Below are 12,669 nucleotides of genomic sequence, written 5' to 3' on the forward strand. Positions count from 1 at the left end.
GTAGCCTAGGAGGATTCCTTTCAAGTCTTTTATGGTTTTTGAACCACGTTTTCCAGACACAGAAGTGTTAGCATACAGATATTTATTTGCATGTGTTTACCAAGGTAATCTGACTCGGCATAGCAGATTTTCAGTGGAGGCTGAAAGAGAGGCTGCAGTGTAAACCTGCATATCAGGGCTGCGTTCCAACATAATTCACGGTTTGCACAAAAACAAGATTCACAGCAATATCTTTACAGTAGTCCCACAAAAATTAAGACAACTTAATACATTGTTGACTGTGCCGCATATGTAATGCATATCAAAATATTTTTATGCCCAGGATTAATATAGAAAACCAGTGATCAGCCATGAAGTATGCATTAAAATGCACAAATGGGCAATTATGCAACGGCTACTCAGCAGGTAGTAAAGAATGCGGCACCTGTTATGATGATAACGAATATATTTCTATTTCTTCACTGCTAAACCAGCATAATTACTGCAAGACACCTACAGTACTTTTCATAAAACTGTAATATCTTCATTATTTACAAAGTTAAGTCCAGATCAAATCAATTAAGCTAGGAGATCTAGGAGACATTCACTGTCTGCTACCATCCCTGTGGGAGGAATAAAGACACTGTTGAAATTTCCAGTAGTTTATTCAGTTAAGTAAATAGATGGACGAACGTTCTTGTTCTAATATTAGAATTAGAACAAGAACATGTGTCCAACTCCCTTCTTAACTGAATAAACAACTGGAATCTTCAACAGGGTGTCTTAATTCCTCCCACAGGGAGGGTATCAGAGAGAGAATGTCTACTAGATCTGCTAGCTGAAGTGATTTTTATCTGTATTTATCCTTTATACTCTTGTTTCTTGTTAGTCCTGTCACCATCTGGGTCTCGGGTGGGATACTAGATTTCACTCGAGCCCTCTGGATTACCTCTGTTTTCATTATTTACAAGATGGTATGCAACAGAAATAAGTAAAGTGAAAGAGACGTAGAGCAGAGGAAAACCATGAGGAGAGGAGGGAGATGTTAGTGTGAGCAGCACTGAGAATGGCAACTCATTGAAACGTGGAGGTTTGAGGGGCTGCAGTATAGCAAAGGGATTTCAGAGCAGCTGGGAAGGAAATGAAAGTGTTTTGTAAGTTAAGGAGTGCATTGCAGGGTTACCTACTATGAGAAGGGATATAAACATTGAGGTGTTTTTGGGTAATATTAACACCACAACTGGAAATCTTAAAGAACTTTATGTAGACTTTTACATCTTTTTAAAACTATTTTATAATTAGGTCCTCCTAACTGTAGTGGTGAGAATGTTAAAGAATGTGGCCATTTACACTAAGGAAGACTCTTCGTGTTGAATATTTCCTTCTGGAAGATTTGATTAGTTCTTACAGCTCAGAACTTAAGCTGTCCATAGGGATGTAGCAATGTAGCACTGTCTCAGTGCCTGAACATCTGTCTGGGAAGGTTGCATAATTATGAGCTATTTTTAACAAAGTAGAGTCTGTGTAATGGCCCATTTTAGGTCACTGTATTATTCTCAGGGCAAGGCAATAGAGAGAGGGGGAGAGAGAGAGAGAGCTATTTGGGAGTTTAGCTGCACATTTAGCAATTTTATTGGAGGTGTTTTCTAGCTTAAGGAGTTGATTGCTAGGCAGCTTGATGAAAACTGAAATAATTAATGAGTGAAGGTGTGAGTGGCTCAGTATAATTTAACAATGTCCTATTAAGAAAGGTTTTACTGTACAGTAAGCAAAGTTTCTCATTTGTTTTAGGACAACTTTACCAAAGTTCTAGAATTTTTTTTAACATTAAGCAAAGATGATCAATAGGAACTTAAAGCTCTGTACTACCACAGTTGTGATTATAACATGGGATGTATAATTATCTTCATTATGATTACTTAGATACAGTTAGGTCAGAGGAATTGCTAGTGAATAACATGGCCTTAGTTTTTTACCCCCATGGTTCCAAAGGGTCTGCCCAATGGCTGTTCTTTCCTGCAGTCAGTTTGATGCATTTATTCCTCTATTGGGATTGGAGTTTTCTGACTCATTTAGTATTAAATAGAGGACAGAGAGTCAGGTGCTGGGGAAGTAGGCCAGTTTGGCAGTCCTGTGTGGATGTCCTATCCCCAAACCCTTGGCAACTTGCATGCACAAAATTGCTGCTCTTGGAAGGTGCATGTGAGTCTACCCACCATGCTCGGCTCCGAACCCATCAGTGAGAATATAGGCGAGATAAACAACTCACATGGAACGTTATGGTGAGTTACATAACTTTTTTTTTTCAGCCTTCCTTTTTCAAAGCAAATAGAAATTTCCCCTTCGCCTCCGCTTCCTTTTTCACTAAGCAGTTTAGGGTTCCTATTAAAACACCGAACTCTTGAAATATCGAATGTCATATGGTCGACATTTGAAGGTTAAATGTAACTGCACCGTATGGTGCAAAATGGGAGAATTTCCCTTTTGTGCACTGAAGTGCTGTCTCGGAGTTGGTATATTAAAGTAGGGGGTGTGGGGGGTGTAGGGGGGCTTGCCCCCCTGTTCGCACGTTTAAGGTATGTTTTTCTTTTCTTTTTTTTTTTGTATATTTGATCTTTCAAACTTCGACCATATGTTTTCGAACATATGGGATTCAAAGTTTTGAAAGTTTGACTATATAATATAGACTTGCAGTTTAAATAGTAAGGAGTCATTAAACAGGAGTTTAAACAATAACAAGGATGATCTAAAAGAAAGGAAAAACCTCAAAAGGTCAAGGACAGTCTTCTCAGTCAGCATGACTATTTAACTGTTCAAGCTCTTCCCGCTTCCCACCCTGGCAATATCTCAATCTCTCTGAGGCTTAATTTTCCTGTGTGGTACCAGATAGCTACAGACGAATGGATGTTAAATGCAGTCTTGCAGGGGTACACTTGGTAATGGGAATTCCTCCCTCCTTTCCAGGTGATTCTAATTTGCCCAGTGAATCGAGACTTTCTCCTACCATTCTGCACCATAAAGAATCCTGGAGGCCCGTACTGGAGCTTTCCTTTTGAAAACTTTTGCCAGGATCACAAAGTTTGGGATGTTATCCCATCAGTCTCAGGTTAGATTTTAAAGGATGCCTTTCATCACGTTTCCTTTGGCAAACAGTTTGGGTGCTTCTTACAGTCTTCTGTGTCTACCTCACATTATCATATCCGTGTTTTACCCTTTGAACATTCCACTGCACCAAGAATATTCACAAAGTGTCAAGTCCCAGTCATTGCTGCTTGCAGACTTCAAGATTTTCACATTTTTCCATATTTGGAAAAACAGTCTACAAAGATTCAGCAATCAAGAGCCTTCAGCAACTGGTTCAAAATCTTCCACTCAGTCTACATTTATTTTTTCAAATCCACAATCAATGTTCTCTCATCTCTTTTCACAGAATTGTATTCCTGGGATGTCTGTTAGATTCTTCCCTGGGAAGACTCTTTCTTCCTCTAGACAAAATAGAGATGTTTCAGCAGTTCTTTCAGAGTTTTGTCAGTCAAATCCATGCATCTCTAAGGGAATTTCTTAGGATTTTTGGGTACATGGCATGGATGATTCTCATACCTATCTTGGACAGACGTCACATGAGGAAAATACAGTGATACCTCAGATTAGTCTGGATTCAGCATCTGTACCCTTTGTCCTTTCAGGTCCCACTGCTGGAATTTATAAAAAGGAAGATTCTGTGGTGCTGTAGCAAATTCTCTTGCAGTCCAGGCCTTCCATTCTCCCTTCTGACCCATCTCCGGTCTGTCACTACAAATGCATCAGACCTGGTGTGGGGGAGCAGTTTCGAATGGGGTAAAAGTGGTAGCACTGTGGAATCCTTATGGCAGACAAATGTGCATAAATGTCAGAGAGATGTTGGCAGTGATAGACTCTTTTTAAGTCATGACTCTCTTCTGATCCCTAGGACCTCTGCAAGTTTACACTGACTTCAAAGGCTCTAACATGACTATGATGTGCTATATAAATAAGAGGTTACCTGAACTTATCCTCTGCACACTTGCTGTGATAGCCTGGAAGGTAGCAGCTCAGTTTAGTTTGACTATTCAGGCTTCATACATCCTATTAAAGCAAAACTTGATTGCAGACAAACTGAGCAGACCCAGGACATATGCCCACGAATGTAAGCTTCATCCTGGGATTTCCAGGGAGTTATCCAACTGTGGGAATACCTGTAGTCGATCCATTCTGAACAGACAACTAAACAAATTCTGCTCCAGCATTCCTTGCAAACAGGCCTGGAAAGACAGATGCTTTCTCTTTCCCTTGGATGGGAATGTTTTTGTCTGCCTTTCCACTAATATCCAGGATTCTTCTGAAGATCCAGAAGAACCTCCAAAAAATTGTGGTGGTGGCTCACTTTTGGCCCAGGAAGTAGTGGTTCATCCTCATTTTCAATCTGGCCAAAGGCAGTTAACACAGGCTTTGTCACAGACTGGATTTACTCTGACAAGACAGAGGTTGTTTGATACAAACCAAATTGAAAACTCTTCAACTAACTGCCTAGACGATAGAATATTTGATACTTTGTAAGCAGATTTTTTTTTCTGAGTATGTGCAGCAGGTACTAAGGGGGCTGCTACTAGGAAAACATGTATGCCCAAATGTAAAAAGATTTTCTAGCAGTAACTGTTTGAAATGTTGGGACCTACATGAGCGAGTCCTACAGTACAGAAACTGAGTGGCTGAAAAAAATGGACTTGCTTATGCAAAGTCCAAGGTGGGCATTTCTCAGACTGTTCCCTTTTCTCTGTGGTATGGCAGTCTTGGAGTTGGTATATAGATATATGTATACATGTTTGTGGGAGGTTTGCCTCACATATCGTGGGGTGCTAGGAGGTGTGCCCCGGACAAAAAAAAAATTTAAAGGAGAACAGTGTTTGAGATTCACCCATCTCATGCAGTTTCTTTTTTTTTTTTTTTTTTTTAGTAGGGAGCTTTTTCTAGTTGGTGCCAGTACAGGAACCAGGACCCAGCTGGCTCTGGTTCTTGATTTATTTGTGTGAATCACTGCCCTCTGGTCTGTTATTCCTTTAAAAAGGTGCATTTTTTGGCCATTTCTGCTTGTCTGCACTTTGATTCCCTGCCTTTCTAACCACGAAGTTGAACAGTTTTTGAAAGGGGTACTACATATCTCTCCACCTAGGAAACAGGTGAGTTCTCCTTGGCATGTAGACTTCATGCTCGAAAAGCTTACTCTCTATATTTTTGAACCAATTCATCTGACTGATTTGAGGTTCTTTACATGGAAGACTGTTTTACTCATTGTTCTGATATCTGCTAAAAGAGTATTTGCCTTACAAGCACTGATAGCGAGTTTAACCCTACCTTATTTTTCACAAAGACAGTGTTTCTGAGAACTAATAATGAAAAACAGCCAGCACAAAAAACAGTGAAAAAATCATTTATTTAAGTAAATATTGCAAAAAAGCAAAACCCAGCATACCGGTTTCGGCACAAGCCTTCACTGAAGAAGGCTTGTGCTGAAACCGGCATGCTGGGTTTTGTTTTTTTGCAATATTTATTTAAATAAATTATTTTTTCCACTGCTTTTTGTGCTGGCCCTTTTTCATTACTGATTCTGGATTCATTTGGCCATGCACAGTTGCTGTACTTGCGTGCTTTTGGATATTTCTGAGAACTAACCCATCTTTTATGGCTAAAGTGGTCTCAGACCTTACTTTAAGCCAGAGTATTCATATCCCTGTCTTCTGTCTGGAACCCAAGAATAAGGGAGAAAATTCTTCATACTGTATGTTCACAGATAGCTTAGATACTACGTAGACAAGACTCAAGCCTTTAGGGAACCTGATAAGCTGTTTGTCTCCTCCAAAGGCTAATTGGAAAACTCATCCATTGTCAAAGCAAACTATTTCCAAGTGGTCATTTCATGCTGTTGCCTTTTGTTATACTCCATTATAAGTCACTTTAAGACAGGGTGGGGACCCATTCTACAGGGGCTTTGGCTTCTTTTGTGGCTTTCTTGACGTGTTCTGAGGGTAACAACATGGTTTTCTGTATATACCTCTTTCAAAACGCTGCTAATTGGATTCCTATTCAAGATCTAGCAGATACCTTTCTAGGACCATTTCAAGGGTCTCCTGTAATCTTACTTTACTGGCCTCCTCCCTTTTTAGTTTTCTAAGCTATGGAAATGTAGCCATATAGCCTAGTCTGTTGTAAGGGTGAGTTATATATTGAACTTTGAATAGTCGTATAGTAAGCAAACTGAAGCAGTGGATGTTGTTATAGGTTGCTGTTGCAGTAGCCTCCCCTCCCCCAACCACCTTATTTTGTGTTTTCCTCTTGTGTTGCTGGGGTGTGGGTATATAAACCCTTTTTGTATATAGTTTGCTGTTGAATTGTTTCCTAACATTGTTCTTTCAGGGCTGTAGCCTCCATCTATAGACCAAAAATGTTCTGAGGTAATTTGCTGTCCAACTGTCTTTATGTGGAGATCCTCACCTTTCTCAAGCTTCTAACAGTGCTACAACAGTAAAGGTGTCTGTAGGCATTGAAAAGCTGTCTGGTTACGAAGGATAGATCCTATAAAGCTTAGGCTACTGCAACAGTGATCTATTAAGAACATCTGTTGTTATGGTAAGTTTACTTACACAACTTTAATTTCTGCACATTTAACAATGTTCCAGTTTATTTTGTGTGAAGATTTAAATAGAAGGAGGGGGAAAACTTGAGGATAGTTTATAGTAAGTGGACATGTATAGGTTTGGAGCTAGAGGTATGCTGCCTTTGGAAGCTTCGTGAATGTTTGGAGAAAGTCTTTATATGATACAGGGACTTTGTGATATAGTTCATGTTGGGGTCTCAAATTAGTTTTTAAGTGTTTTTTTATAATTGGGTTTCTTTCTTTTCATAAATTTCTAGCTTTGTTGAATAGTGTGTCTTTTTTAGTACTGTGGATACATTTTTATGACATCTAATTGCCTTTTTCCAGCAACTGTAAGAAGTCAGAGACTTCCCATACTCTGGAACAAACCACCTATCTATATCAAGCAAAGCTCCTCATTAGCACTGTTCAAGAAAATCTTGATGATTGGATGGGAGATAGGAAATTCACCCCGGGGATCACTTCTGTGGCTCTGCTCGACAGTGACACAGGAAAATAATTTTCTTGGGTGGCGAAAGTCAGGGTACCTTTTGGCTAGGCTTATATAGGCGCTAGGGCCAATAGCCTAGTACCTACCTATGAACCTATGAAAAAAACCTTTGTTTAAGTGACTGGGTGTTAAATATTTTTAATTTAGACCTGCTTTCTCTTGTTTTCTTTAAGTCCTTTTTTCATCCAGGAGTTTCTGTTGGTCTGCAAGTCTGATAGTGAGTGGTTACAGGTTATTTCATTCATCAATTTTTATGGTAAATTGTACCACAAAGGTCCACTTTAGGAATGACTTTATTACAGTAAAAAAATAAAATAAAAATTCAAAAGATATTCATAATTTACAGTGCTTTGAATATATGTTTTATAGATCGTACTAAAGCATGCTACCAGAGCTTTGGCTTCTTCCGTGACTTTTTGGAAAGAGTTGGATGTGAGGTATTCTAGAGGCAGCAGCTTGGTCCTTTGTACGTACTTTTATAAACATTACAAAGTGGATTCCTTTCCCAGGTCCAGACCAAGCTTTGTTGGGATTCTTCTGAAGGGGCTCCTATAGTCGTGAGTCAAAGTTATGATAATCTACCCAAATAACTTAAGCTACTGAAACAGTGATATAATGGTGAACATACAGATGTGTAAGTAAGGTTACCATAACAGTAGATGCCCCTCTAATCGAGCACTTTTATTGTAGCCTTCGCCTCCTTCCTTCTATGTTTGGTTTTGATGCATTTGCCAGAGTGTGGGTATTTATACCCTTGTGTATATAGTTACATATGTTTTTATATTGACTTTTCCTTTCCTAGCATTTTTTTTCTTTCAGGGCTTAAGAATCTGTTTTTCATACAAGAAAGCTCTGAAACTTTTGGTGCCCTAACCACTGCTTTTATGCGACTCTCCTCTTCCACAGCATTTAGTGCTTATGGAAGGTGCCCTGAAGCTTTACAATCTGGCCATTGGTCATATCCTTGGCAGGATATAACCCAGATAGTTTAGGTTAATGTAGTAGTGATCTATTAGAGCATACACTGTTCTGGTAAATTCACCTTACACCACATCTGTACACTTCTGGAATACTTTTAAATATATGGTAATGGAATACTTTTTAAATATATGGCCATATATTTTTTATACCCATAATAAATATGGAAGCTTTACTGTAGACGCACAGTGCAATATATTTTAATACAGGTGGATCTCAACAACTAGAGAATGTTTTGCAACACTACTTTTAACTTTGATACAAGTAAGTCTGTGCAGTTTCACTGAAACTTTTATATAATCTTTATATTTTCATTGTGAATACTATGACTGTATGTATACACACATGGGTCATTCCATAAAAAGGTACAAGGACCTGCCCATGTACCCGGTTAATAGAGTCATAAATAAATTGAGTAAACTTGTTCTGTAGTCCCCAGTGACCATAGAGGAATTTAGGTGAGTTGTGATATTTAGAAGGGAAAAAAAAAAGGTTTTACATGTAAGATGTATTTGCCAAAAAAGGGTTGCCCAACATTTTCTCTGCATTTCTGCATGATTTTCTGGAGCAGTCATATGAATAATCATTCTACTGCTCACCCCAGCATTATACCAACTCAGTGATCTCTTCAGTATGATTTAGAAGCATTGCATGCATGCCAGCAAATAAGTAAGAAACAAAGTCAGTTCTTGCAATATTGTATGTAGTAGCATTTTCACAGAAGTGTCTATAGAAGGGTTTTAATGGGTTTTATAACCTGTGTATAATTCATTTAGCTAAACGTAAAGAGCACTATTTTCGACTCAGACATGTGGAACATGAGGAGGAGATGATCATTCCTGATCTGAGTCTTTTAGAAATGGTCCAAGAGTTCACAGGTAATGGTTTGACTGGCTTGATAACTTAACCTTTTTGCAGTGTTGCTTCTATTTATTGGCAGATCTTACACTTTTTGATCAGCTAACAAAACTTTGTAAAGTAGTTCATTCTAAGCTGTGGGTAGTCCTATAGCAGTTTTCTTTTTCCAGCCTGTGTTGCTTTGTGCGATTGCTGTGCTTTTTTCCCCATAATCATGTGAGACATACTTTGAAACTGAAAGTCCAGAGGTAGGCACTGCTGTTTTGTTACTGGGTAGAATCATTAGACACACGTCAATCTTTCCACATACAGCCTTTTAACAGTACTTGACTAAATGACTTGCTCAGTGGTGCACAATAAGCAAATTGAAATTGATGGAATCAAACTGTAGACTGCAGAGTTAAGCTCATTAGTAGGTCTTAGCTGTAATTCTCTATGCTAAACTACTAGGCAGTAGTGCATGCCATGATGAGTAAACATTCCTGTTTAAATACATTCTGCAATGTTACAAATGTTTTGTTTAAAGTTTTGGAAGGGATTAATGTTTTAGCTGGTGCTTTGGACATGCGCGCGCACACACACACACACACACACACACACACACACACACACTTACCTGCTTCTTTCCAAAGTTTTTCAAGCTCTGCCACAGTAAAATGTGTTTCTTATGCTGTATTCTGGGATTCAGTGCCTGAGATGTTTTATTTTTCATTCACATTAAGTCAATATTATGGCCTTACAAACTAAAAATGTACAGTTAACCAGTAAGAAAGCAGGAAATGCATTTTTAGGGCACAAAGTTGTTGGTAAGCATGTTTGTAATCCTGGCATAATGAAGTCAAGCTAATGAATTACGGAATGGTTTTATTACAAAAATGACTAGAAAATGAAGCAATATGTAATTTGCAAACTCTTTTCATTTTACTGAATGACAATCCCCCTAAATGCTCTATAAAGAAAGAAAACATTTTCAGTTTTTAAAAAAAAAAATGTTAGTTATGGAACTTGTGGTGGATTGACAGTTGCAAACAGCATCCTGTTATGAGTGTATCATGTCTTGAAAGTTTGATTCTTGAACACATTTTGATAGCTTCTTGACTTTGATTTACACTGTGTGGTCCAAAAAAAATAATAGTGCAGGCACATAGCTGTGGTGGTTTGTCATTTTAAGTGAAACAAGAACTTGAATGTTCTGTTGATAAAACAATACAGCATTTATAAGCAGAAATGTGCTGAGCAGTCACAAACTGCCAGCAGCAAAGACTGTTTATTTTCAGAAACATGGGATAGTAGTTGTAATTTTTCATTTTTTTAGTCTCCGTCACAAGAGGATACAGTAATTTGTATTCCTAGGACAACTACACTTAACTCTGAAATGTTAAACTTATGCCAACTGTATGCAGATTGTCCTGGCATAATCCAAACTGATCTGTAAGCTACAGTGTTTGTTGTCTTGGGAGCTTTTAATGCACAGAGCAAAGACCAACAGCAACAAACCCCTAACTGTCTTTCTTATTGGGGATCATCAGCAGTGCAAAGTTGGATCTTGACCTTTTGAAAAGCCACTGTAGTCTTCCATGTATTCTTCAAGGCTGTCATTTTAGCAGGTTGTGTGTACAGAGTCTTTGGATCTATCTATAACCCTGTAAGATCTATAGGCCACAGTCTATACATTTGTACAAGTAGCCTTAACCTAGAACAGAATCACCTTAGACATCAGATCCATACCCAACAGTCACAATTTCAAAAAACTCTTACCTGGCTCTGTTCATGCCTTAACCCTACCTAGCATCTCCATAATCCACTTCACAGCCCGCTTAGTCTGCCAGTAACCATTTCTTCCTTTCTCCTTCCCTGTCCTCCTTGGATACTAGCCCTCCTCATATTTCCCTCACTTCTTCCATCTATAATGTCTTCCTGCCTTTTGTTATTATTCTGTCTATTGTCCCCTTCCTACTTACTCAGATGCCACCCCATTACTACTCTTATTCAAAACTCTGCATTGTCTTCTCTCTATCATTTTCTCATTAATAACCTGCAAATAATTGTATACTACTACATATATATTTTTTTCTAAAATACGGTACTTAATCTGTTCTATATATTTTTTATGAAACATATTTAAATACTGAATTTCTTTTCTCTATATGTTTTTTATGCATGTTATATTACTAATGCTTTTTTAACATATACATTTTAAGATTTGGATAGATGTTAGTGTTAATTAGCATAATGATGTCATTGGCTCTCATAGACTATTTAAGGATTCATTTTTGAGTTTGTTTTTAAAGTCTGAAGAAGCGTCGACTGAGACGTGAAAGCGCTTACTGACAAATAAAATTTCTGCATTGATTGAAACTTACTTGAGGTTTGCTTCGATTGTCGTGGTGTGCCTGTCATTCTACTTTTTGGATATTTGCTGCTGCTGTTTGGAGGCACTTCACCCCTACAGTGTATTCTTTCTTTTTGGACTTGATCTGTTCTGCCTCTTTTATACCATCCATTCACCTATCTGTCTACAGCTTTAAGCGGATTTGCAAGTGAACTTGTCAGACCTTAATGTACACTCCAGGTACTCTTGTTTTATCTTACCTTAGTGCTGCTGAAACTTAATTGTACTTGGTAACTCTTATTTTATTGTACTATTACCCAGCTAATTGATGGTGAAACTTAACTGTAATTGCTTGCTTCTGTTTCTCTGTGTATGTAACTGATTTTTGTTGTATATTTGGAGCTTTTCTGTTGGGGCCTCTGCTGAAGATGGATTTTTCCTAGTCAACAAATATCAAATAAAGATAGTGCTTTAGTGATAGTTTTCCAAGCAGATCCCATTAGTGTGATCCATTCCCATGACCACTCTTAAGTAGTCAGTGGTTATGTGCTTGTCAATTTAATTGAGTCATATCCTCAAGTTTTTAATATCTTATTTGCAAGTCATTCTTTCAGAGGCTCAAAGAACTGAATGTTACTGTTATTTCACAAAAAAGAAAAATACAAACGAAGAAAAAAATGTTCGTTCGATAGTTAGACAAAGTATGACTTCATGACAAATGCTTTTTCTTTGCTCCATATGTAGAAAAGTAAATGGTTCATGTTGTTAGCAAATGTAAACATTATACTTGCTGTTTTGGGCCTAGAGCATAAAGCCCGTCTGTGAGGTGTGTCAGAATTCAGCCTTTCTGCCAAGAGAAGATAGAATAGATGTATGAATGGTTGTGCATAAGCACTGATAACAGCACCAGTGAAAGACAGTGCCTTTGCAATTACTGTATAGCCTTCAGCAGATAGTTAGATACTGGTGCTGGAACACTTGTTTGTTTCTTTTTCCCACTCTTTGAAAGAAAGAGCTGCAAAAGCCAGCCCTTGAAAAGTTCCTAAAGAGACCTTCAGATTTAGCAAGAAGGCATCCACTTCAGAAAGAAAAATAATCTGATGCCAGTCTTCATGTAATCCTTGACTGTGGGCTCGGTTCTGAGCCTCAGAGCTGAATCAGCAGTTATTCCAGCACGTGCCTTCCAAAACTCACGAGCTAAGCTCTGCCCACAATGCTCCTCACCAAATTACCTCGGATCATAGTGCCCAGACGCATTTTGTCTGATCTCTCGAGCGTTAGCTTATTCTTCAGATTATAAGTCAGTTTTTTTCTATATTCTTACTTTAATTCCTCCTGTCTGTACTACTCCTCTCCTCTGTC

At 38.3% G+C, this 12,669-nt stretch overlaps 1 protein-coding gene across 11 annotated transcripts in view; it reads left to right on the forward strand.

The window, feature by feature from the left end:
* The window catches only part of LOC122812836 (protein 4.1-like), a gene marked incomplete at its 3' end in the record, with an annotated part of 3,376,257 nt that overhangs the window by 2,278,932 nt on the left and 1,084,656 nt on the right, over positions 1-12,669 (forward strand). For 8 of the 11 annotated variants that reach the window (XM_044084885.1, XM_044084929.1, XM_044084895.1 and 5 more), the window contains 1 exon segment: positions 8,894-8,995. In XM_044084885.1, coding sequence (XP_043940820.1) covers positions 8,894-8,995 — 102 coding nt within the window. 11 annotated transcript variants of the gene reach the window in all.

This window comes from Protopterus annectens, chromosome 1.part1, assembly GCF_019279795.1.
Source record: "Protopterus annectens isolate FY-2018-M chromosome 1.part1, PAN1.0, whole genome shotgun sequence".
Taxonomy (NCBI): Eukaryota; Metazoa; Chordata; order Ceratodontiformes; family Protopteridae; genus Protopterus; species Protopterus annectens.